The sequence below is a fragment of the Salvelinus namaycush genome, chromosome 22, assembly GCF_016432855.1.
Source record: "Salvelinus namaycush isolate Seneca chromosome 22, SaNama_1.0, whole genome shotgun sequence".
Taxonomy (NCBI): domain Eukaryota; kingdom Metazoa; phylum Chordata; class Actinopteri; order Salmoniformes; family Salmonidae; genus Salvelinus; species Salvelinus namaycush.
This window is the reverse complement of record NC_052328.1, coordinates 26,493,660-26,520,976: the sequence shown is the minus strand read 5'-3', so window position 1 is coordinate 26,520,976 and position 27,317 is coordinate 26,493,660. Positions and strand designations below refer to the sequence as shown.

General features: G+C 41.6%; 1 protein-coding gene across 2 annotated transcripts in view; it reads left to right on the top strand.

The window, feature by feature from the left end:
* Positions 1–27,317, top strand: part of LOC120017702 (attractin-like protein 1) — a 314,009-nt gene that overhangs the window by 149,578 nt on the left and 137,114 nt on the right. For both annotated transcript variants that reach the window (XM_038960633.1, XM_038960634.1), the window contains 4 exons: positions 2,226–2,278; positions 17,486–17,580; positions 17,783–17,861; positions 19,639–19,796. In XM_038960633.1, coding sequence (XP_038816561.1) covers positions 2,226–2,278; positions 17,486–17,580; positions 17,783–17,861; positions 19,639–19,796 — 385 coding nt within the window. The remainder of the gene's footprint in view (positions 1–2,225; positions 2,279–17,485; positions 17,581–17,782; positions 17,862–19,638; positions 19,797–27,317) is intronic.

Genomic DNA, 27,317 nt, shown 5'->3' with positions numbered 1-27,317 from the left:
GAGAGGAAGTAAACAGACTCCGTTTCAGAGGTTTATTTTGGCACGCCTGCCGCCACCTTGCCTGGCACGCTGTGTGGCCCAGTGGAGTCATGGCATAGGTGGGTCCGTGTGTGTGAGTGAGACGGGAAGTTGGCTATTTAAATCTCCCAGCTCAGCATTTACCTCAGCATGTTCCTCTTGTTACTGACAGCAGCTGCTGCACTAACAGACACATCATAGAGACTCTCTGTCTGTGTGTGTGTGTGTGTGTGTGTGTGTGTGTGTGTGTGTGTCACACAAAAACGCAAACGCCCACAGCGACCTTTAATCTCCAACCTTCCGCCCTCTGTTACGGCTCACAGAGAAAGCCATGCTGAGGGTCCACAGGGACACAGTGTGTGTGAGTGTGACTGTGGCTGAGACTGTGGCAGCTTAATAGCAGATGAAGTGTTCCTAAGGACAGTGGTGCTTTTTTCTCTGAGTGAGAGGCTGCCAGACAGACAGCAGAGAGACTGGTGGAAGGAGGCCAGGGTGGTCCTCCATCTTGGCACCATTACCACAGGATAAGCTGCTTAATCAGCCAGCCGCTAGATGAGTGTCGTGTTTAAGTGTTAGTGTTCTCTGGGGAGACGGAGAGTGAGGCCCCTTTTAAAGTCCCCTTGGTGCATCTTAACACTACTGTCATGTTCCTAAGATTTACTGAGGACAAAGATAATTGTTTGGAAAATATTTTTGTCTTGACCTTGCCTTTGTGTAAGTGGAATACAATTGGTTTCAGACTCTTATACTCACAAGGCCTTATAACTCTGCTGTGGCCTCTGTGTTTAAATTGAAGTTCTCTTGAGCTGTTTTGTGGGGTTGTTTTTCACAGTGCCTTCTATAAGAACCATACATAATGAATAAAGCTCTGTCTTTGGCTATGAAATATTCATTACTGCTACTTTATAACCCTCCTAACAAGGGTTGTCCAGCCACTGAATGGAATTCAGGTCTTGTTATGTATAAGCACAGGGAAGTGACCGTTGCCTACATTATTTATCTTTATAAACTGGTTGGTTCGAGCCCTGAATACTGATTGATTGACAGCCGTGGTATATCAGACCGTATACCACGAGTATGACAAAACATTTATTTTTACTGTTCTAATTACGTTGGTAACCAGTTTATAACAGCAATAAGGCACCTCGGGTGTTTGTGGTATATGGCCAATATACCACGGCTAAGGGCTGTATCCAGGCACTCTGCTTTGTGTAGTGCTTACAAACAGCCCTTAGCCGTGTTATGTTGGCCATATACCACACCCCCTCAGGCCTTATTGCTTAAGTAACCACTGCCTGACCAGCTTTGCAAACAGAGCCATTACCTCTGAATCCATTTATTGACTCAAGGGGCAGATTTGACAATGTATCATATGTGTTTAGATAGGCTTGTCAAAGTGGTGGAGTATGTATTTACAAAGCGATGGTTTTACGCGCTCTTGCCCTTTCCAAGGTACCTCCCTGGGTTTTGTAGAAGTTGGCTTATGGCAATAAACATGGGTGTTTGGACTGCAGTAATGACCCCTGGCTCATAAACCAAGCCAGATGATCAAATGCCACCCTCATGCATGGTACTCCGACTCCCCATAGTCTGCGTTCAGTTCTCCGCCTGCTTTTTCAGAACATTGTCTTTGTAGTGGTTGCCTTGACCAACAGGGTCAAATGAAGGATTTGTTGAGTTTTACACACACCTGACTGGGGTTGCTAAAGAACACTTGTGACTTGGATCATATTTTCCAAGCCTCTATTAGGTCCTAGCTGCCCTCTCCCTTCTTTTAGTAGCATTCAAGTTGTTCTGGGCTGTCTGTAGCTTACTAAATCCCCTGCTGCCCAGTACACAGACAGATACATGGCTTCTGCCCCGGAGCAGAACAGAGAGGTATCGTCAGACAGGGCTGTCAGGGGAAATCACCTCATCATAACCAGGGAGAGGACAGCACCTGAAGCAGCACACAGTAGTGTCACCTCAGATAGCACCTCTACAAACGGCTTCTCAGGACACTCCTCCCTGGCCCAAAATAACCCTCAGGGATGATGTTATTAACAGTCTGTGATAGGACTGTGATGTCTTTGGCAAGGTGACATATCTCTTGTTAAGCTCATTGTTTTATGTCTTCCATTCTCTCTCTCCCCTCTCTCTTACCCCTCTCTCTCGCTCTCCCCCCTCTCTGTTTCTCCCCTCTCTCTCTTTCTCTCCCATTGTTGCAGTTGCGACTCCGAGAACCGTTACCTTGGCAACCCCCTCAGAGGAACGTGTTACTGTAAGTATCCTGCTGCTGCAGCCCCACCTGAGTCTCTATTTTATTTTCGTCCTCCAGATCTTGCCGTGGTCCTATTTTTTACACACACACGCATGCGCGCGCCTGGTCAGTTGCAGCATCTCACACAACTGCACATCTCTGTGACCTTTGCCCTGCACTGAGGGTGGGCTAAGCAGATGGAAGCATTTACTCTGTGGCAGGCGTATGGCAGTAATCAACTGCAGCTTTGTCTGGCTCTAAACTTGATTTTACAGATTTGTAGCTGGAGGTGGTAGCAGGGTTTAGAGGGACTTCTGTCTCCAGATGTCAATGTCAGACCACTGGCCTCATATTGATTTTAATCATTTGCAGCAAATTTGTGGTTTTTCAAGTTAAAGTACATGGGGGGAATGTTTTACTGAAAACAGATTCTCGCTGACATCAGCCGGAAGAAGTTACACTAACCACGGTTGTAAGGCTAGCTGTTTAGGAACAAAGTTCAAGTACTGTCACTTCCAATAGTAATCCAGTTGAGTTTAGTCATGAATTAGTGTAGTTATATATGAGAGATAGTAATCCAGTTGAGTGTAGTCATGAATTAGTGTAGTTATATATGAGAGATAGTAATCCAGTTTAGTGTAGTCATGAGTTAGTGTAGTTATATATGAGAGATAGTAATCCAGTTTAGTGTAGTCATGAATTAGTGTAGTTCTATGAGAGATAGTAATCCAGTTTAGTGTAGTCATGAATTAGTGTAGTTATATATGAGAGATAGTAATCCAGTTTAGTGTAGTCACGAATTAGTGTAGTTCTATGAGAGATAGTAATCCAGTTTAGTGTAGTCATGAATTAGTGTAGTTATATATGAGAGATAGTAATACAGTTTAGTGTAGTCATTAATTAGTGTAGTTCTATGAGAGATAGTAATCCAGTTTAGTGTAGTCATGAATTAGTGTAGTTATATATGAGAGATAGTAATCCAGTTTAGTGTAGTCATGAATTAGTGTAGTTATATATGAGAGATAGTAATACAGTTTAGTGTAGTCATGAATTAGTGTAGTTATATATGAGAGATAGTAATCCAGTTTAGTGTAGTCATGAATTAGTGTAGTTCTATGAGAGATAGTAATCCAGTTTAGTGTAGTCATGAATTAGTGTAGTTATATATGAGAGATAGTAATCCAGTTTAGTGTAGTCATGAATTAGTGTAGTTCTATGAGAGATAGTAATCCAGTTTAGTGTAGTCATGAATTAGTGTAGTTATATATGAGAGATAGTAATCCAGTTTAGTGTAGTCACGAATTAGTGTAGTTCTATGAGAGATAGTAATCCAGTTTAGTGTAGTCATGAATTAGTGTAGTTATATATGAGAGATAGTAATACAGTTTAGTGTAGTCATTAATTAGTGTAGTTCTATGAGAGATAGTAATCCAGTTTAGTGTAGTCATGAATTAGTGTAGTTATATATGAGAGATAGTAATCCAGTTTAGTGTAGTCATGAATTAGTGTAGTTATATATGAGAGATAGTAATACAGTTTAGTGTAGTCATGAATTAGTGTAGTTATATATGAGAGATAGTAATCCAGTTTAGTGTAGTCACGAATTAGTGTAGTTCTATGAGAGATAGTAATCCAGTTTAGTGTAGTCATGAATTAGTGTAGTTATATATGAGAGATAGTAATACAGTTTAGTGTAGTCATTAATTAGTGTAGTTCTATGAGAGATAGTAATCCAGTTTAGTGTAGTCATGAATTAGTGTAGTTATATATGAGAGATAGTAATCCAGTTTAGTGTAGTCATGAATTAGTGTAGTTATATATGAGAGATAGTAATACAGTTTAGTGTAGTCATGAGTTAGTGTAGTTCTATGAGAGATAGTAATCCAGTTTAGTGTAGTCATGAATTAGTGTAGTTATATATGAGAGATAGTAATCCAGTTTAGTGTAGTCATGAGTTAGTGTAGTTCTATGAGAGAGGTTGTCAATTGCAACTTTGATGTTAGTGGTCAGAGTTGCTTAGGTCAGGAACTCAATGGTCTATCAAGTATGCCTTTGATCAGAACAAATGCAAACTATTTTTGTCGAAACTATACTTTCACTTACCTAGTTTAAAACTACCACCACAAATTGCATGTATTTGAAACATTAATTTCAATAGTTGATATTTAGTATTGTTTTATCTTTATATTGTCAGATTCTAACCAGCTCTAGAAAGGTTAAATACATGTGCCTGCATCAATCACGGTAACTCCCTCTGTCTCCTGTTATTCATGAGAGATTGTGTCTGTTCAGCTGACTGGCATGAGGCATCGTGTCTAAGTGAGGAGGGCACTAGATGGCACCCTCGCTGTGCAGTGTACCCACACTTACCAGGAGGACGTGGGTCCGGAAATCACTTCCATCACTATGGTCACTTTGAGAGCTGTCTATCTGTGTAACTCTGTTTGGCTACAGACGGTGTCTCCTGAGAGACATGCCATATCCTGATCATTCCACTGCGTCGGTTGAGAGGGTTCAAAGTCATTATTAGCTTGTCCATTTGCTCCCTAACACAGCCAAGGGTGCACACAAATACTCAAAATGTTACATTAGAAAGACATTTGTTTCCTGTGTCCCTTCATCAAACCTTGTTATATCAAACAGAACAGTGGCTGTAAATCATCTATTAGCATGCCATTCAGATTAGAAAATGACCGAGAATCAGCCAAGCTGGTATAGTGGCCTTTTCTAGTCTATCAGCTACCGGACCTTCTCTATCAGCTTTGCCGATTAGTCCCGCTACATAGCAAGGCTGCTACTATGCCGCTCACCGCTTGAGCCACGAGCACTGCACAATGCCGAAGAATGTCTAGCTGGGAAAATCAGCAGCAACAAGCTCGCTCATTCTCCAACAGAATGGTGCAGTATTGAGAAATGGACAAAGTGACAAATCAACCTCCTGTCGCAAATATTAGTTTAATAATAAGGCTTGTGTTGACGTGCCCGGACACGCATGCAATAAGCAAGCTAGCTAAGCAGATACCTATGTGACCTGTTAGCAAAGATTACGATAACAAACCCTTTCTAGATTAACATGGGGCTAAGATTTCAGATAGGAGCTAAAAGCCAACTTAACTAGCTAACGTTATCTGGTTATAATTTTTAACATGCATCGTTTTTAACAATTAGCCATCTGACTTGCGGAGTAACGTTAGCTATTTACTGGTGTGCTGATCTGACCAACCGCAATCGTATCCATAAATTGACAGTTGATAGTCAGATTAGATGATTGTCGTAATAGGGTAAGAATTGTTTCAAAATGCCTATGTAAGGATTGGCAATATACTTAAGAATCTTCCTGCATGTTTATAGACTAAGAAAACCTTAGATCAGCACACGTGTGTGTGTGTGTGTGTGTGTGTGTCCGTTCTCACTTCTCAAACTATTTTTTGAGTCATTGACAGAACGTGCATTGTTGTTTCATCTTTTTTTATGCACATTTAAGGCTTGGAAGCAAATGTGACTCATTTCATAAAACTAGGCGTATGTCATTTGAACGTTAACTTTTTATATATTTTTTATCAAAATGCGTTTTTGGGCAGAAATGCCTTCTGGAATATGTGAACTTCCATGTGCCTTAATGACAAACGTGTATGCCATCTGTAAATACAAATACAATTGTTAAATTACGAGCCTAATTGGTTTAGCCACAGAAAAAAAAACAGGAACCTTCCCACTAGCCATAATCCTTTGCAATGCAGCTTTTTTGAAAGATATCACGTAGTCAAACTGCAAAGGTGTTGCTCTCCACTTTCTGGAGGACCAAGTTTTGAAATCAAATTGTATTTGTCACATGCAGGGGTGTTGACAGAATTTTGGGGGCCCATGGAGAGAAAAAACTACCGGGCCCCTAACATAGAAATCAGAATGTTTCAGATTAAAATAACGTACTGAACAATATGTGTTATTAAATGTACTAACTATAAGCTTCTGCTGCTCTGTACTACAATTGTGCAGATTCTAGTTTCCACCTTCATCCTTTGCCTATATTAACAGTATTGCAAAGAATTTTGGTTCCTTATGTTAACAAAAGCTGTCTGTCATGAGATGTTTACGATGCTTTATTGTAAATAACTACACAATTGGTCATTTATTTTTCTTAATATGGTATTGTAGTCCATTTTAATGAAGAAATTACCAATGATCCATGTTTCAGATTAAATAATTTATTACCAATTCTTATAAACAAGGCTAACCCTCTTCTGCCCTATGCATAATTCCTAAATATATGCCTAAATAACATACCCACAATATTAAAAAATCCTGAACTAGGTGGACTGCAGCCATATATGTGGTACCTACAGAGAACAAGCATCTGTGAAACTGCAACTCTAGCGCCAAGACATTATGTGGGCATTCCTGAGTAAGTTCAACAGGAGATAAACCATAACAGAAAATACTCTGAAACAGTATTTTGCTCATCCCCGGGCAGGCTTGGGTAGAACAGGTTAAGGCATTTGTCCTTGTGTTTGTTCCCTGTAAACTAAAGTCAGAGGTTACACTGCACCTAGAGCCCAGTGTCGAGCTTTTTGTGCTCAAACTCATTTATGTCTTTAAAGTTACATTTTTTAGCTAACTGGTTTTCAATTGAAAGGATGGCAAGGCTGTTCAACCTGTCTTGGCACATTGTAGATCTTAGATAGTTCTTTATAAGTTTCAGCTTACTGAAGGCACGTTCACCTCCAGCAACTGTTACAGACATTATACAGAAGATTCGCAGTGCAATGCACACCTCTCCAAAAATGCTCTGTAGCTGCATCTTGTGGATGGCATTTAGGAGCTCTACAGGAGAAAGACCATCTGAAAAAGGGGCACCATATATCGTCTTTAGATGTCGCACTTAATTTTCAAATCCATCTGTGAGATCTTTGGAGTACTTGTTTCTCAATTTGTGGCAAGAGACACGTATTAGGTTTTCAGTTATTTTCTAGGAGCTTTTTGGTCCTAGACTTGGCGCTCCGGTATCGCTTGCCGTGCAGTAGCAGAGAGAACCGTCTATGACTTGGGTGACTGGAGTCTTTGACAATTTTTTATGCCTTCCTCTGACAACGCCTAGTATATAGGTCCTGGATGTCAGGAAGCTTGGCCCCAGTGATGTACTGGGCTGTGTGCACTACCCTCTGTCGCAGCTTACAGTCAGATGCCAAGCAGTTGCCCTACCAGTTGGTGATGCAACCAGTCAGGATGCTCTCGATGGTGCAGCTGTAGAACTTTTTGAGGATCTAGGGACCCATGACAAATCTTTTCAGTCTCCTGAGGGGGAAAATATGTTGTCGTGCCCTATTCACAACTTGGTGTGTTTGGACCATGATAGTTCGTTGGTGATGTGGACACCAAGGAACTTGAAACTCTCGACTCAATCACTACAGCCCCGTCTATGTTAATGGGGGCCTGTTCGGCCCTCCTTTTCCTATAGTCTACGAGCAGCTCCTTTGTCTTGCTCACATTGAGGGAGAGGTTGTTGTCCTGGCACCACACTTTGTTGTCCTGGCGCCAGGTCTCTGACCTCCCTATAGGCTGTCTCATCATTGTTGGTGATCAGGCCTACCACTGTTGTGTCGTCAGCAAACTTAATGATGGTGTTGGAGTCGTGCTTGGCCACGCAGTCATGGGTGAACAGGGAGTACAGGAGGGGACTAACACGCACCCCTGAGGGGTCCCAGTGTTGAGGAACAGTGTGGCAGATGTGTTGTTGCCTACCCTTACCACCTGGGGCGGCATGTCTGGAAGTCCAGGATATAGTTGCAGAGGGAGGTGTTTAGTTCCAGGGTCTTTAGCTTAGTGATGAGCTTTGTGGGTACTATGGTGTTGAAGACTGAGCTGTAGTCAATGAACAGCATTCTCGCATAGGTGTTCCTTTTGTCCAGGTGGGAAAGGGCAGTGTGGAGTGAAATTGAGATTGCATCATCTGTGGCTCTGTTTGGTCGGTATGTGAATTGGTGTGGGTCAATGGTTTCTGGCATGATGGTTTTGATGTGAGCCATGACCAGCCTTTCAAAGCACTTCATGGCTACCGACGTGAGTGCTATGGGGCGGTAATCATTTAGGCAGGTTACCTTCGCTATCTTGGGCACATGGACTAAGGTGGTCTGTTTGAAACATGTAGGAGTTACAGACTCGGTCAGGGAGAGGTTGAAAATGTCAGTGAAGACACTTGCCACTTGGTCCGCGCATGCTTTGAGTACAAGTCCAGGTAATCCGTCCGGCCCCGCGACTTTGAATTTTACCTGTTTAAAGGTCTTGCTCACATCGGCTACAGAGAGTGTGATCACACAGTCGTCCGGAACAGCTAGTGCTCTCATGCATGCTTCAGTGTTGCTTGCCTCGAAGCGAGCATAAAAGGCATTTAGCTCGTCTGGTAGGCTCACGTCACTGGGCAGCTTGCAACTGGGTTTCCCCATGTAGTCCGTAATAGTTTTCAAGCTGTGCCACATCTGACGAGCGTCGGAGCCGGTGTAGTAGGATTCAATCTTAGTCCTGTATTGACGCTCTGCCTGTTTAATGGTTTGTCGGAGGGCATAGCGGGATTTCTTATTAGCGTCCGGATTTGTATCCTGCTCCTTGAAAGCGGCAACTCTAGTCTTTAGCTCTGTGCCGATGTTGCCTGAAATCCATGGCTTCTGGTTGGGATATGTACGTACGGTCACTGTGGGGGGGACGTCGTCGATTCACTTATTGATGAGGTCGGTGACGGAGGTGGTATACTCCTCAATGCCATTGGATGAGTCCCGGAACATATTCCAGTCTGTGCCAGCAAAACAGTCCCGTAGCGTTGCATCTGCGTCATCCTAGTCACTGGTACTTCCTGCTTAAGTTTTTGCTTGTAAGCAGGAATTAGGAGGATAGAATTATGGTCAGATTTGCCAAATAGAGGGCAAGTGAGAGCTTTGTATGCGTCTCTGTGTGTGGATTAAAGGTGGTGTAAAAAAAAAAAATCTCCTCTTTTTTTCCCCCTCTGGCTGCACATGTGACATGCTGGTAGAAATGAGGTAAAGCAGATTTAAGTTTGCCTGCATTAAAGTCTCTGGCCACTAGGAGCGCCGCTTTTGGATGAGCATTTTTTGTTTGCTTATGGTCTTATACTGCTGGTTGAGTGCGGTCTTAGTGCCAGCATCGGTTTGTGGTGGTAAGTAGACGGCTACGAATAATATAGATGAGAACTCTCTTGTTAGATAGTATGGTCTATAGCTTATCATGATTATTAGGTATTCTACCTCAGGCGAGCAATACCTCGAGACTTCTTTAATATTAGATATCGTGCACCAGCAGTTATTGCCAAATAGACACACATCCCCGCCCCTCATCTTACCAGACTTAGCTGCTCTGTCCTGCCGATGCACGGAGAAGCCAACCAGCTCTATTATTTGTGTCGTCGTTTAGCCATGTCTCGTGAAACATAAGATATTATAGTTTTTAATGTCCCGTTGGTAGGATAGTCTTAATCATAGATCATCCAGTTTGTTTTCCAATGATTGCACTTTGGCCAATAATACAGAGGGTAGTGGTGGTTTACCTACTCGTCTGCGAATTCTTGCAAGGTACCCTGCCCTCCTCACCCTTTTTCTGTCTTTTCTTCATGCGGATGAATGGTATTTGGGTTTTGTATTGACAAAGCAGTATATCCTGGAATGCACGGTGGAATTAGAGTATGATAGCTAAGGTGATGGAGAAAATGTTGGCGTTTAATTGCAAATATGCAGACGGAGTCAAAAAGAGAACACACAGAAGGCTGTTGTATAAAACACCTGTCTCCGGATTACATCTTCAAACTAAGGGCAACCATGGCATCTGTTACAGAGTGGGAGAAGCGTCCATCCATGTATGTGGATAAGATCGTCTACCTAGCTACAATTTCACATATTACACATTTCTAATTTTGTCAGAAAGTCGTTTTCATTTCAAGTTAAAGCGTACTGTTAGCTAGCTAGCTAACGTTAGCTGGCTGGCTCGATAGCTCACGTTACGTGTATGATCTGTGTAGTAATATTATTCTTATCTTAGAGCTATTTTCATTGCTAGTTATAGCCTAATGTTGGCTAGGTAACTAATATTGAACCTGGTTGGTTAGCTACCTGCAAATTCATGCATGATAGTAACGTTATGAGTTGTGATTATGGTTCATTGTTTAGCTAGCTACATGTCTAAACAAAAGACTCCACTATGCAAGTAACCATTTCAATAGAAGGTTCATGCTATCATACTGTCGATAGAGGTAGCTGGTAAATTAGCTTTTACTATCTACTCCGATTTCAGAGCACTCGTCTGAGTGTGCCATAGTGAAGAAGAACTGATGAATTTACGAATGCTCAACACCCGTTGAATATGGCCGGTGTCAGTAAATGTTGGCAAAAAAGCGTGATTAAATTGTTGCCAGCAGCACAGCTGCAGTCACCAACGCTCTGGATAACATAAAAACAGCACAACCAGCTCTGCTAGGGCGAGTAAAATAGTCAGTGAGCTGTTTTCCCCCCATTTGTGTCTGGAAGTAGCTAGCCAACGTTAGCCAGTTAGCTTGGGTGCTTGACTGCTGTTGTTAGGTCAGAACGTTCCGAGAGGGAAGTGCTCTGAATTTATGAACAGACAATCTGACAACTCTGAGTTTACAAATGCCCAAAGTGCACTCTGAGCACACTCTGGCACTCCAGATTGAATTCACGAACACACCCGTAGTATAAACCAGCCTTTAGTCTTGAAATCTTTGGTTGTTTAGTACATGGCCTCACATGTGAATCCTTAAAGAGCTGGATGGGGCTAAAGCGTAAGAGAGTGTGAAGGATGCTGTATGGGTGTAGACAAAGAAGAGCTCTCCAGTAGGTGTACCAAAACATTCAAGGGACATTTTCTCAAAAGTGAGGTTACAACTTTCAAAACAGAATTACTTTCCCATTGTTCCTCAACTGTAGTGTATGATATACCATTTTCTAGCTCTGAGTCTCTACTTGTATCCAATGTAAAAAATAAAAAAAACACAATTTCACAAATATCATCGCCATTGAGCTAGTTCTCATAGTAGCAGTAAACAGCACCAAGTGATATGAGAGATGTGAAAGGGAATGGAGTTACAGCCTCTCTCTATCCAATCGTAGCAGTAGGATCACGTTAAAACCCGCCCATTTCTTGACAGATAGCTGAACTATCCAAATGACTTGTTTTGAATTTCTTCCTGGCAGCTGAGTTTGTGGTTTCTGTGATCAGGAAGAAAAACAATCTCAAACCAACAGCAGTGCCTATATGATATCCTTCCATACTGGCGTGACATGCTGGAGTGATGCTTCTATGCAAATGTTGTTGATCAGTAGGCTAATATATGCATTCACCTGTATTGTGAGTAGGCCTATGCCATCTTAATTTACCCAGTTTATCAAGAGATTTACCATTCAAATAAAAGTATTACCGTAGATTTGTAAAAACAGTCCAATTCATTTTGAGTTAAAAAAATGATGCATTAATGTGTACATGGCTGTCTCTGGGAAATGTTGTCTGAAAGATTCTCAAATTCAATGATATTGAATTATCAGCCTAAAATATCGGACACCGGCATACCTTGACCCCCAAAAATTGGCCCTAAAAAATCCATGTCGATCGTTCTCTAATTCAGATTTCACAGTGGACATGGAGGATGAATAACAGCTGTATTTGAGGTCTGTGAGAAGGTGTGACTGATTTTAATCCTAACAGGCAGAGTCATCAGCAAAGCCCACCTGTTGACCAACCTTCCCAAGTTCTCCCATGTCACCCCGCTCCTCTGCACACTCTACTGGCTTCTAGTCGAAGCTCGCATCCACTACAAGACCATGGTACTTGCCCACAAAGCAGCAGGAGGAACTGCCCCTCCCTACCTTCAGGCTATGCTCAAACCCTACACCCCAACCTGAGCACTCCGTTCTGCCACCTCTGGTCTCTTGGCCCTCCCACCCTTCCGAAAACGTCTGAAACCCTATCTCTTCAAAGAGTAACTTAAATAATCCTCAAATGCCTTTCGTGAACGAACACTCGCGCTTGACCTTTTTTTCCCTCGCACTAGTTGTGCAATTTTACATCTACATCTAATTACATCTTCGGTGCAGTTTTTCTCAAGGTCAGAAATGCACAACGTGTTGTCTTATGTAAATAAAGTCGGAGCTGCTGGTCAGGTCTGTTTCACTGTCTATACTATTGGATAGAGAGCTATCACCTCAGCTGTTCACCCCATGGTAGTGGGCAAATGGACATCATAAAATCAAAACCCAACCTTAATTTACCTGTTATGATGCACAGATTTTCCAATCTCCATTTTAGACAAGACTGACTATGACAAAAATGATCCTATTGACACTTTGTAGTCAATTGTGACACTAGAATAACTGTTTCTGACTTGAATCGATGCCACAAAGGTAATTTTCCAAGTGATTTGTTGCTTTTTAAAGGCAGTTACTCTTTAAAGGGTTATGTAGGATCAAAAGTTTAGCCCCACTTAAATGCTACTTAGATGGATACCCAATGGCATAACCATGGCTTTGATGTATGCCCAATATGTCATAGTCAATCAAGATTCAAAGCTTTTATCATGTTGTTTTGCTAAATCACGAGTCCAGCCCTGCCTTTCCTAGAAGCACTGCCAGTGCGGATTTGTTGGACATGTAGGATATGCAGACGTGTGGGATGTGTAAGCTGGGATGTGAATGGGTAGGTTATAGAGACTAATTGTGCCAATTATGCCTAGTGAATCAGGGCGACTGAAGTGTAGCGCACACACCGCCCTCTCTTTCAGTGGATTGATGTTTACTTTGCAGGCTCATTACATGCTAATTATTTAACCATCCGCTAATGTCAGTTGTGACAAGGCAGAACTGTGGAGCTATCAAGCACAATGACACTAATAATGATAGTGACAGTAATGATGATGAAGCATTACATTTTATTAATGGAGATATTGCTACTGTACGTCTACTAATACTTCTACAATTACTGTATGGCTTTACTATGTACTTATTCTACTACTACTACTACTACTTAGGAAGTATTAGCATTAGTATAATTACTATCACTGGAGGCTGGTCTAGTTCATTGTGCTGTTGGAGGACCAGTACTGTGGTTCAGCTCAGATGACTTCCTACCAGAATGTAATCATGGCTGATTCTAATGAGGAAGCTGGTCGTCAGTATCTGACCAGGCTGGTGTGGTAATGAGTTGCCCTCACAGTGGAGCAGTGTCAGCTAGCAGGCCCTAATGAAGGAGCCACCAAGTGTGTCCCACCAGCCACATCACCTGCCATTACCAGCCTTTACCCTCAAGCCTCTTATCATGAGAGGATCAGACACCCTGTACTGACACATACACACTATCTGACTGGCACTCTGCACTGGCGCGTAAACCCTATCTGACAGGCACTCTGCACTGACGCCTAAACACTATCTGACTGGCACTCTGCACTAGCGCGTAAACCCTATCTGACAGGCACTCTGCATCAGACAAGCTGAGTAGTACCATCAGACAAGCTGAGTGCTACCATCAGACCAGCTGAGTGCTACCATCAGACCAGCTGAGTGCTACCATCAGACCAGCTGAGTGCTACCATCAGACCAGCTGAGTGCTACCATCAGACCAGCTGAGTGCTACCATCAGACCAGCTGAGTGCTACCATCAGACCAGCTGAGTGCTACCATCAGACCAGCTGAGTGCTACCATCAGACCAGCTGAGTGCTACCATCAGACCAGCTGAGTGCTACCATCAGACCAGCTGAGTAGTACCATCAGACCAGCTGAGTAGTACCATCAGACAAGCTGAGTAGTACCATCAGACAAGCTGAGTGCTACCATCAGAAGCCCATATTCATAGCTATGCCTCCATCATTACAAGTGTCACTTTAACTGGAGGCCCAGAATAATCAAGGACACCACTTCTTCTGAGCCAGTGTTCTGAAAGTAAAGTCTCAATGGTGTCCTTTTTGAAAATTCATTTTTCAGTGATTTTATATAATAATAATAATAATAATAATAATAATAATATATGCCAATTAGAAGGTGCTTTTATCCAAAGCGACGAACAGTCATGCATGCTTACATTTTGTATGGGTGTATCCGGGAATCAAACCCACTATCCTGGCACTGTAAACTCTAAGCTCTACTAACAGAGACATACAGTACCATCTTGACCTTTTAAGAAAAGTATTTTAACTTAAATATATTGCTTTACCCCTGTACTATCAGGCTGTACATTCTGTTCTCAGTCTTTGAAGAGTGTTTCAAATGCAAGGTAATGAATAGTAACAGGCACTGGATGAAATCTCCAAGTGGATCCTGTATAGCAGATGTTGAATGAGGCTTCATTCAACTCATTGGACTGATCAGTTCATATCATTGATTGCCCAGAGAGTGCGCATACCTGGCTTCCTAGGTCTGATCAAAAGGCATGAAGCAGGCTTCTGAATATGAAATGACTTTACAGGTGAGATTTTGCTCTTTTTCATTTTTTTGTTTCAGACGCTGAATAAAGTTACACATTATGCTAATGCCATGACTCATTTATGAAAACTTTTAAAACAGATGGATTTCCTTTTAGTCTTGTGCGGCTCATTTGATGCTTACCTTTCTTTATTTAATTATCTTTGTAAGGTAAAATTTGTCCCCAACGAACATGTTCACATGCATGTAATGTATGCATGTCATTTAGATTATCCAAGGTAAATAGTTTAATTATTTTGCTGATGTCAGTTTTAATTTGCACACTGAGCTTTTGCACCACAGTGGATAATATTATATCAGGCGTGAAATCTAACATATTGAAACGTGTAGAAAATTATTGTGCAATTTGACAAGATTTCCACTTTTCATAATGTCATTAATTGTCTTCTCTGTGAAGTCACACTCTTCTTCTGGATAACACACACTCTCTCATTACCACATAAACAGCCGGGGTTCTGAGTGGGCACTACATTGCTCTAAATAACATTAATACGCACAATGCTGGCTCCAAACACCCCAGAAATTCTCTGCTTTTAATTTCCCTGGACTTCTGTGTCCCCTTTACAGAGCATGTGGAACTTTCTGAAGTTTACTGACGACCCTTATGGGATAAACAACACACAGCAATGCGTGTGCCCGGAGCGGGAGGGAGAGAGAGACACACACATCGGCTTTGATCTGATATCTGCTAATTCCGTGACGGCTAAACAAAACCAACTATTTGTCAAACATAATTTCCTTTCGTCTTGCTAAGGCTTGAAATATGTGTTCTGAAAGGATGTCAAATTAAGTATTCTCTGAACTCTGCAGGAGTGTTTTTTTGTCAAGTTAGAACGATGACAAACAATTGTTTGTTCTCCTGGTGCGTAAACGCATTCATGGCTGATTTAACATCAGTTCATAGAAGCCGTGAAATGGGGGAGTGAATGGCACAGTGTGAGCTTCTGAGGCAGAGACGTGTAGCATATTCAGCTGTCATTGACAAGTTATGAAGATGGCATTTCCTATTAGGGAGTGGGATTTGGTTGTGATGGCCAGTGTGTGTATAGCACAGGAGGCTGGTGAGGGGAGGATGGCTCATAATAATGACTGGAATGAAGTTAATGTAATGGTATCAAACACACAAGGAAACCATTCCATTCCAGCCATTACTATGAGCCCATCCTCCCCAATTACGGTGCCACCAGCCACCTGTGGTATATAGGCCTTGCTTTTACCCAGTCCACAAGGACAGTATCCCTGCTGTTTTCTAATGCTCCCTGACACTGAATTGATCAGTTCATAGCGTTGACTGCCCATAGAGTGCACATACCTGGCTTCCTAGGTCTGATCAAAAGGCATGAAGGAAACCTGCAGGCTCAGCAACCCCTTGAGGACCTGAGTTCAGTTGTGCACCCCCTGGTTGAACCTGAAATCCTCTAAATAGTTAATAACCGTGATCTGAAGGGTTAACAGTGAAACGTCCTGCTGAGCATATTGACAATCCACTAGAGACCGTCTCTCACATGGCTCCTCCTAGACACTACCCTCCGAATCAAGGGCTTTCTTCTGAATGGAATCAGACAAGGTGACCTTTCTAGATTCCTGCTGAGGTACAGATGTTAAATGTTCCAAATCCCCGCATTACACCCCACTGTGGCTCGTACTATGAAGCCCTGTCATTGAATAGGACAAACGTTTATAAAAATAGAACTGGCATTGAATCCCATTGAATATTTTCTATACTGAACATAAATCTAAACGCAAAATGTGTTGGTCCCAAGTGTTGGTCCCATGTTTCATGAGCTGAATAAAATATCCCAAAAATGTTCTATATGCACAGAAAGGTTATTTCTCTCAAATGTTGTGCACACATTTGTTTACATCCCTGTTAGTGAGCATTTATCCTTTTCCAAGATAGTCCATCCATCTGACAGGTGTGGCATATCAAAAAGCTGATTAAACAGCATGATCATTACACAGGTGCACCTTGTACTGGGGACAATAAAAGGCCACTCTAAATTGTGCAGTTTTGTCACACAACACAATGCCACAGATGTCTCAAGTTTTGAGCGAGTGTGCAATTGGCATGCTGACTGGAGGAAGGTCCACCAGAGCTGTTCCTGGAGAATTTAATGTTAATTTCTCTACCATAAGCCGCCTCTAACGTCGTTTTAGAGAATCTGGCAGTACGTCCAACCGGCCTCACAACCGCAGACCACGTGTAACCACGCCAGCCTAGGACCTCCACATCCGGCTTCTTCACCTGCAGGATTGTCTGACCAGCCACCCGGACAGCTGATGAAACTGAGGAGTATTTCTGTCTGTAATAAAGCCCTTTTGTGGAGAAAAACTTATTCTGATTGGCTGGGCCTAGCTCCCCAGTGGGTGGGCCTATGCCCTCCCAGGCCCACCCTTGGATGTGCCCCTGCCCAGTCGTGTAATCCATAGATTAGGGCCTAATGAATTTATTCCAATTGACTGCCTTACATGAACTAAAACTTAGTAAAATCATTGAAATTGTTGCATGTTGCGTTTTATATTTTTGTTCAGTATGTTAGTGGTACACTCATGTCATATAGATCTTCCTCTACTCTTGTTTGTGCTGATTGAAACACTGCATTATTGATATGAAAATGAAGGTAGTCACATGCACTTGTGGTCTGTATCTTGGGTAACTCTCCCGGCTGGGGTTCTTCAGACTGTGTGTCCCTGCACTTTAAGAAGACGGTCCCTGATCTGCTGTTTGTCTCTCTGTCCCTGCAGATAACCTGCTGATTGACTACCAGTTCACCTTCAGCCTTCTCCAGGAGGATGACCACCACTACACCGCCATCAACTTCATGGCCACTCCTGAACAGGTCAGCCAGTCACCACACAGAGGTCTCAGACACCATGGGCCCGAGGGATGGGTCTCATGTAGCCTTTCTGTTATGTATTTTATGCATCTATTTTGCTGTAAAACAGAGAACCCACATTGGCATAATTCCAAGTCATTCCAAACCAACACTATGATGTGTTGAATACGTGTGTTTGACCTCCTTTTGTGTTCATATTTTACAGAGCAACAAGAATTTGGACATGTCCATCAATGCATCCAACAACTTCAACCTCAACATCACCTGGTCGATTGGATCAACAGGTAACTTGTCTTGTTAGATCGCCATTTGCCATTGAGTGGATCAATATGTGCCATAGTGACTGTTTATTTGACAACATGTTGAGGGCTTGCCCTCTCATTTGATTCTATTGTCCACCTTTGCTACACTCACTACGGTCTACGGCAGATATCCCCCACTCAGCGTCAGACAGCGTACATCCCCTGCGCTACAGAATCCAATGTAGGACGTTATACTGTATTATTCACCTAGGATGGGAAAGAAACTCATATAATCTCTGTCATCTTTTCCAGAGGGATTGGTACTTTTTTTGTTCTGGTCCGTGTCCCTCATTAGACAAGAATGTCTGTAGGGGAATGCTCCTCTTGACAAATGTAGGGGAGATAGTTTTTAATTATGGCATTGGTATTTTTTTGTGTTTTTGTGTGATTTCAATTAAGATACAACTTTGCCCAGACTGTACCGGGCCCAGATTTTTGTTTTTTACTAGATTTGAGAGGAAACTTCAGGGCTTGAATATATGTGCAGAGCAATTACAGATTGGTTGGGGTCATCTTTTATTAAAGCTGTCCCAAAGTCTGGCCTGTTAATGCAGTATTCTAGATAACGTCTTCATTTTGGACCACTTAAAATATGCATGTCTGTTTTTTTTTAAGAAAGTAGATTTCCACTCTCCTTATATTTTCAAGCTTTTTTTGGACAGCTCAAAAATTTAAAGGGGATACATAGTTGAAGATGGGAGAAAGTTGGAAGGGTCCACTCAGGGATTGTGTTGTGGGGAAGAGTGTTACCACTCAGCCATGGTTCTACCACAAAATGTACATGCATCTACAGTATAATGTATGCTCTGAAACTGTCATTGTACTGGGCTCACTCTAGACTCACTATATTTGTGAATGCCAGTGGTGGATAAAGTACTCAATTGTCATACTTGAGTAAAAGTAAAGATAACTTAATAGAAAATGACTCAAGTAACAGTGAAAGTCACCCAGTAAAATACTACTTCAGTAAAAGTCTAAAAGTATTTGGTTTTAAATGTACTTAAGTATCAAAAGTAAATGGAACTTCTAAAATGTACTAAAGTATCAAAAGTAAAAGTATAAACCATTTCAAATTCCCTATATTAAGCAAACCAGACGGAACAATTTTCTTTCTTTTTTTTTTATTGACGGATAGCCAGGGGCACACTCCGACACTCAGACATAATTTACAAACGAAGCATTTGTGTTTAGTGAGTCCGCCAGATCAGAGGCAGTAGGGATGACCAGGGATGTTCTCTTGATAAGTGTGTGATTTTGACCATTTCCTGTCAAAATGTAACGAGTACTTTTGGGTGTCAGGCAAAATGTATGGAGTAAAAAGTACATTATTTTCTTAGGAATGTAGTGAAGTAAAAGTAAAAGTTGACAAAAATATAAAAAGTAAGGTACAGATACCCCAAAAAACGACTTAAGTAGGGCTTTAAAGTATTTTTACTTAAGTACTTTACACCACTGGTGAATGCCACTTCTCTGTACTTTTTTTTGACACTCGCTGGCTAATCTGTTTTCTATAACGCCACTAGCCTGCCTAATCTGTATTCTCAAACGTCACTAGCCTGGGTAATCTGTCTTCTCTCTTGACTGTCATCATGAAACTCAGTTTTTGTTCGACTGGCACAACTGTCACAGCAGTACCTATCCCCAATCACACATACCAATACCTAGTACCTATATGTGTGATTTGACTATCACCAACTGTACTATCGTCTCAGTATCCTTCCTTTGACGTCTTACACTATGACCCACCTCTCACCCCCAGCTGGCACCATCTCTGGCGAGGAGGTGCCCATCGTGTCCAAGACCAATATCCAGGAACACAGAGACAGCTTCTCCTGTGAGAAGTTCAACTTCCGGGTCAACTCCAACATCACCTTCTATGTCTATGTCAGCAACTTCTCCTGGCCAATCAAGATCCAGGTAAGGTTCTGTCAGTAGTGATCTAACCAACCACAACTACGTTGCATCCCCACCCAGTGAGATACTTTAAATGAGGTATGAAAAAAATAACATTTATTTAACAACTTGAATGGGTTGTCAGAGGGTTACTGTTTCCAATGGGGTAATAGCCCTATGTCTTGAATGGGAATGATTGGTTCCATCGATATATTAAGTGATTGTAGTTAATCAGATTGAATAGAACTGTAATAATGTGAACAACTGAAGGCCTTGCTGATTGCAGACACAGCAGGACCCTCATTACCCCTCTATTCCTATAGCAATGGTTAAGCAACACAGAGGACACACTACCATTATAATGAGTTTGTATTATTCATTGTTGTTTTTCTAAATGAGCAGAAAATGAATTTTGATCTTTTGGTAGAATGTTCCACTTTCTAGGAAGACAATTACAGGACCTTAGTATTCACACCCGTTGACTTCTTCCACACTTTGTTGTTACAACCTGAATATAATATTTATTACATTGAGATTTTGTGTCACTGGCCTACACACAATACCCCATAATGACAGTGGAATTATGTTTTTAGACATTTTTACAAATTAATAAAAAATGAAAAGCTTAAATGTCTTGAGTCAATAAGTATTCAACCCCTTTGTTATGGCAAGCCTAAATAAATGCAGGAGTAAAATTTGCTTAACAAGTCACATAATTTGCATGGACTTTTAACATGATTTATGAATGACTACCTCATCTTTGTACCCCACACATACAATTATCTGTAATGTCCCTCAGTCAAGCAATGAATTTCAAACACAGATTCAACCACAAAGACTAGGGAGGTTTTCCATTGCCTTGCAAAGAAGGGCACCTAATGATAGATGGGTAAAATAAACAGACATTGAATATCCCTTTGAGAATGGTGAAGTTATTAATTACACTTTGGATGGTGTGTTAATACACACAGTCACTACAAATGTACAGGTGTCCTTCCTAAATCAGTTACCGGAGAGGAAGGAAACTGCTCAGGGATTTCACCATGAGGCCAATGGTGACTTTAAAACAGTTAGTTTAATGGCTGTGATAGGAGAAAACTGAGGATGGATCAACAACATTTGAGTTACTCCATAATACTAACCTAAATGACAGAGTGAACAGAAGGAAGCCTGTACAGAATAAAATATTCCAAAACATGCATCCTGTTTGCAACAAGGCACCAAATACGAAGGTTCACCTATTCCTCGACTGAATAACTGAATACAATTACAATGACTCAGTATAGAGGGATTATTTGATTAACACTATTAAATGGATTGTTGTGTACTTTTGGAAAGCCTATTGTATTTCTCATACAGTGCATTCAGAAAGTATTCAGACACCTTGACCCTCTACAACTTGATTGGAGTCCACCTGTGGTAAATTCTATTGATTGGACATGATTTGGAAAGACACACACCTGTCTATATAAAGTCCTACAGTTGACAGTGTATGTCAGAGCAAAAACCAAACCATGAGGTTGAAGGAATTGTCCGTAGAGCTCCGAGACAGGATTGTGTCGAGGCACAGATCTGGGGAAGGGTACCAAAAGATTTCTGCAGCATTGAAGGTCCCCAAGAACACTCTGGCCTCCATTTTTAAATGGAAGACGTTTTGGAACCACCAAGTCTCTTCCTAGAGCAGCCGCCCGGCCAAACTGAGCAATCGGGGGAGAAGGGCCTTGGTCGGGGAGGTGACGAACAACCTGATGGTCACTCTGACAGAACTCCAGAGTTCCTCATTGGAGATGGGAGAACCTTCCAGAAGGACAACCATCTCTGCAGCACTCCACCAATCAGGCCTTTTATGGTAGCGTGGCCAGACGGAAGCCACTCCTCAGTAAAAGGAGCATGACAACCCACTTGGAGTTTGCCAAAAGGCACCCAAAGGACCATTAGACCATGAGAAACAATATTCACTGTACAGAGAGATCCTTGATGAAAACCTGCTCCAGAGTGCTTAGGACCTCAGATTGGGGCGACAGTTCACTTTCCAACAGGACAAGGACCTTAAGCAAGTAGCGAAGACAACGCAGGAATGGCTTCGGGACAAGTCTCTGAATGTCCTAGAGGCCCAGCCAGAGCCCGGATTTGAACCCAATCTAACATCTCTGGAGAAACCTGAAAATTGCTGTGCAGCGATGCTCCCTATCCAACCTGACCGAGCTTGAGAGGATCTGCAGAGAAGAGTGGGGGAAACTCCCCAAATACAGATGTGTAAGCTTGTAGCGTCATATTCAAAAAGGTTCGAGGCTGTAATTGCTGCCGAAGGTGTTTCAACAAAGTACTGAGTAAAGGGTCTGACTACCTATGTAAATGTGATATTTCAGTTTATTTTTTAAAACATTTTATTTTCTAAAAAACAGTTTTTGCTTTGTCATTATGGGGTATTGTGTGTAGGTTGATGGAAAAAATATATATCAATTTTCCAATAAGACTGTAACATAACAAAATGCAGAAAAAATCTAAGGGTCTGAATACTTTCCGAATGCACTGTATGTACACAGTGAATAATTCCCCCCTCCAAAAATATATATTGCAGGAAGGTTTTATACTTCCTGCAATGGATTTGATCGGTTCATAGGAATGTTCAGAAACAATATCTGTTTTAAACAATATGTCTCTACAGAATATATAAATATGTTAAATGTCTCTAGAACTCTCGGTGTGTGTCTTTTTAAGGCGTAAAACCTTGATAGAACGACATTGAGCATAAATTATAATGAAACGTGTTTGGCAAAAATATCATCTTTAATGATCCCTGAGTTTTGCAGTGTCACCATCAATTATTTAGGATTGCCTTAAAACTGAGACAGCCGTACAAAATATTCATGGTTCAATCTTATGAACCATAAAATTGAAGTAGACTTTGGCAGTGATATTTTAAGATGACTGTCACATGCAATGTTGTGATTAAACGGACTGAAATCTGATTGAATGAACTGACTGCAAACAGCGTGCCTAGTTAATTGACACTGAGATCCACTCTAATAGTCCTGAGCAAAAAGAAAGAAAGAAAGATGCTGGTACAGGATATGCTAGACATATGTTGCAATGAAATATCTCAGAGGATTAGAGCTACACATCTGGGACAGTTGCACACTCCGAAGCTCATACAGTATTTGGGATTCCTTTCCTAGTCTCCACTGCTTTTCTGGGTAAGGACTGGCACAATTACCGTACAACCGTGTAACCGACGGTTATGGATGAATACAGTCATGAAAATAAATAACCGTCATAACCGTTTTGCTATTCGGCCAATTACAGTTATTCCATGACCATCACAGCATAGCATCAGCTGGCCTTAGATGCAGCAATCAAACAAATTAACATTATTAGAGGAGAACCTCCAATATCAAATACAGGCAAGTTGAAGGTGCTCTGGTAGGATTCCAATATGAATGCAGTTGATTGCAGAGTGTCCTGCGGCTTGTGTTTAGGTCATCCGTCCATCGATCGGGGCTCATATGTATTTCCCATTAATTATGTTTTATCAGAGCGCTATTTAGATGTGATGGTAACGTGAGATGTTAATTATCATGATGAGCCCTATCCCACAGAGGTATATAGAGCCGTCTCAGCCGCAACTCTGTCGTCAGTAACACGAGACCAGGCCCGGCCGTTCTATTGACCTCGGTGGCTTCCGATACAGACACGGTAATGATGAGGAATTGCCCAGAGGATTCCTAATGGCCAGTCTCAATCATGCTCTAAGTTTGGTTTAGGATGTAATGTGTATACGATTTTTATCAAATCGAGTGATGGCTCACTATCAGCATCTGTCCTTTCAGCTAACTGAGTGACTCGTGTGTTGAGAAGAAACTCGTTGGATTTTAAATCCAAAATGAGATGCCGTTTTTCCAGGTTTCTGTAGCTATTGTTATGTAAAGACTCTTTCAGACCAGTCATATTGTGAGCTTTATTCTGGGATGTGCAGGCCAGGTCAGGCTAGCTGTGTCCTCTTCAGAGTGTGTCAGATGGAGGCAGAGATGTGTTGCTCTGCGGCCTTGGCTTTCTGATGCTGACGAGAGAGAGATTACTATCACCAGCAAGACTATAATCAGTATACATCATCCCTGTCCTCTCCTCTGCTCTCTCTTTCACATCCATTCTGAAAGGTTTTTACTTGTTCTCCCCCCCAAAAAATCTCATTCACGGATACACACAGAATAACACACTCTCTGAATTAAATTAACCCCTTTGAATTTCTATTTGTTTCCTGGACAAAAATAAGGGATTGAATATCGTCTATAGTTTCAAAATCTGGTCTGTGAGGTGTAGGGCTGTGGCAGTCATTACATTTTGTCAGCCGGTAACTGTCATGCAAATAACTGCCGGTCTCATGGTAATTGATTGTTAATTAACAGAAACCCGTTTAGCATCTCCGGCTTCCACATGTAGCCTACTTTTTAGTCTAATAAATCCATTTAATATGGCCTACACCATCATAATAGATCCGTAATTAGTCTATTTCAGAAAAATTGAAGAGTATATTTGATGATTAGAAAAATTTTGCATGAAAGGCCTGTGCTCATCTGTTTCTTGCGCAGGCGGCACACACTTCATCAGTCTCTCATTCACAATTTGACAAGCACTTGATAATATTCTCACCCATCAGACTATTGTCAATTTAATCTGGTCTTTACATACAGTGCCTTCAGAAAGTATTCACAATCCTTGACTTTTCCCCCCAAAAATGGTCTTATAGCCTGAATTTAAAATGGATTAAGTTGGGATTTTGTTTCACTGGCCTACACACAATACCCCATAATGTCAAAGTGGAATTATGTTTTTTTGAAATGTTTGAAAATTAATAAAAAATGTGTTAATAAGTATACAACCCCTTTGTTCTGACAAGCCTAAATAAGTTCAGGAGTAAAAATGGCCTAACAAGTCACATAAATTGTATGGACTCGCTCTGTGTGCAATAATAGTGTTTAACATGTTTTTTGAATGACTACCTCATATCTGTACCCCACACAAACTATTATCTGTAAGGTCCCTCAGTTGAGCAGTGCATTTCAAATACAGATTCAACCACAATGACCAGGGAGGTTTTCCAATGCCTCGCAAAGAAGGGCACCTATTGGTAGATGGGTAAAAAAAAAAAAACAGACGTTGAATATCCCTTTAATTACACTTTGGATGATGTATCAATACACCCAGTCACTACAGAGATACAGGCGTCCTTCCTAACTCAGTTGCCAGAGAGGAAGAAAACCGCTCAGGGATTTCACCATGAGGCCAATGTTGACGTTAAATGGCTGTGATAGGAGAAAACTGAGGATGGTTCAACAACATTGTTGTTACTCCAAATCAAATTTATTTATATAGCCCTTCTTACATCAGCTGATATCTCAAAGTGCTGTACTCCACAATATTAACCTAAATCAGTGAAATTGAGGAAGCCTGTACAGAAAAAATGTTGTTCCAAAACCATGCATCCTGTTTGCATCAAAGCAGTAAAGTAAAACTACAAAAAATGTGGCAAAGAAATGTACTTTTTGTCCTGAATACAAAGTGTTATGTTTGGGACAAATCCAACACAACACATTACAGAGTACCACTCTTCATATTTTCAAGCATGGTGGTGGCTGCATCATGTTATGGGTATCCTTTTCATCGGCAAGGACTATGTAGTTTTTTAGGATAAAAATAAACAAAATATAGCTAAGCACATGCAAAATCCTAGAGGAAAACCTGGTTCAGTAGGACAATAACCTAAAACACAAGGCCAAATATACACTGGAGTTTCTTACCAAGACGATATTGAATGTTCTTGAGTGGCCTACTTATGACCATCAGCGGCATCAGAGCGCAGTTTTGGAGAAGCCTAGTTACCGTGACTCAACGGTCACATGTAATTTGACTTGGGACTGCTGGTGTAGCGGTAATGCGGTCACCATAACAGCCCTAGTTAGGCGGTCTACCTAAGAAACTTAGATCCTGGTTTTCTACCAGCATTGTACACAAACATTTTAAAGAGCGACTGCCTCTAATGAGCAACAGAAAAACATGTGCCAATCTGTGTTTTCAGTGGCTCTTTAAACCTTCCCCCACATACAATGTGTGTCTTAGACATGTCTATGTCTCTAGAAGCCATTCGAAATGTCTTTGCTTCTCTGTCCTCCACAGAATTCTACATGTATTGTTATGGTAGTCTGCATGTAAACAAGCCCACTGACGCCCTTCTCCTATAGGAGGACCTAGATTGACCGTGACCATTTCAGTCCTCGCTAACAGTGCCAGTGTAGTCGCGTGCTCTTGTACCTGACGTGATGTTATTCACTGTGGCATTGAGACTGGGTGTAAGGATGGTCCTCCTCCTTCCCCCGGTCTTGGTCTGATTTTTAGCACAACCACCATCCCAGATGACCCTCTGAGCTGTCCAGCACACTGCTTGAATGACTGAGAGCCGTGTCTCACTGTCTGACTCTAATGGACCGTCTCAGTGGTGACAATGACCGAGGGCTTGTCACACATTCCCCACTAAGCGATGGCTCTCTGTCTCTTTCACTCACGTATACTTTTTCCATCCACTTCACAGAACTTAATCAGATCTGAAAGGGACAACCTCCTAATTAAACACTCTTAAACACAAGGAATATGAAGTCCCTAAATGTGACAGATGTCTGTGTAGTGCTGTCACTTTCTCTCCACGAACATCTAGAGGAAGAGGGACAGCTAGGATATGTGTGGATGTGTGCTATACTTGTTATCTTTATACTTGGTGTATATTGACATGTTTCATAAGATTATATTTTTTTTTACATACATACGTGTTTGTAAATAAGCATGTTTTTCACTTTCCTGTTTGCATGCCGTGCTCTAGTCCTCTACCTCCTCACAAATGACATGTTATTATTCATAATTCCAATTAGCGTACAGTCATGAGGACAATTCACTGTGGTTTCCATGGGATACATTAGCACACCATTTCTGTGATGTATCGCCGAGCTGTAGCGGGAAGTATTTCTGGCCCATTGCTCTTAGGGGGTAAAAGACTACACCGGATGGATGATGGACGCCCAGTCCCACCTCCCCCCTCGCTGTTAGTGTGAGTATGCCCCCTGTAGCTGAATGACATCACCCCTGCTCTGAGGGCTGATTGGAGGGCAGAGTGAGCGCTGCTGATTGTTTGTCCTCGTAGAACAGATTTTGATTGAATCTGTCACGGTGACCTCGCACCTTCTTCCCGACCCAGTTTTTTTCTACCATGTCATCACACTTTACCAAATTTTTTCCCTTTTTAATTTTTTTTTTTTTGGGGGGGGGTCTGCTTTGTAGACCCAGGAGATGATACCTCTACTAGTCAAGGCAGTATGAAATTCTTTGTCACACATTTTATTGGGACATAGCACCCTCCTTCTTTCTTTCTCTGTTTCTCTCTCTCTCATTGCCTGTCCTACAAAGTCTTCTATCATTTGAACGTTGTACTGTACTTGCTACCTTCCTGCATTTATTGCTCTGTATTTTATGTTTTAACTTTTTTTAATTAACAGAAGA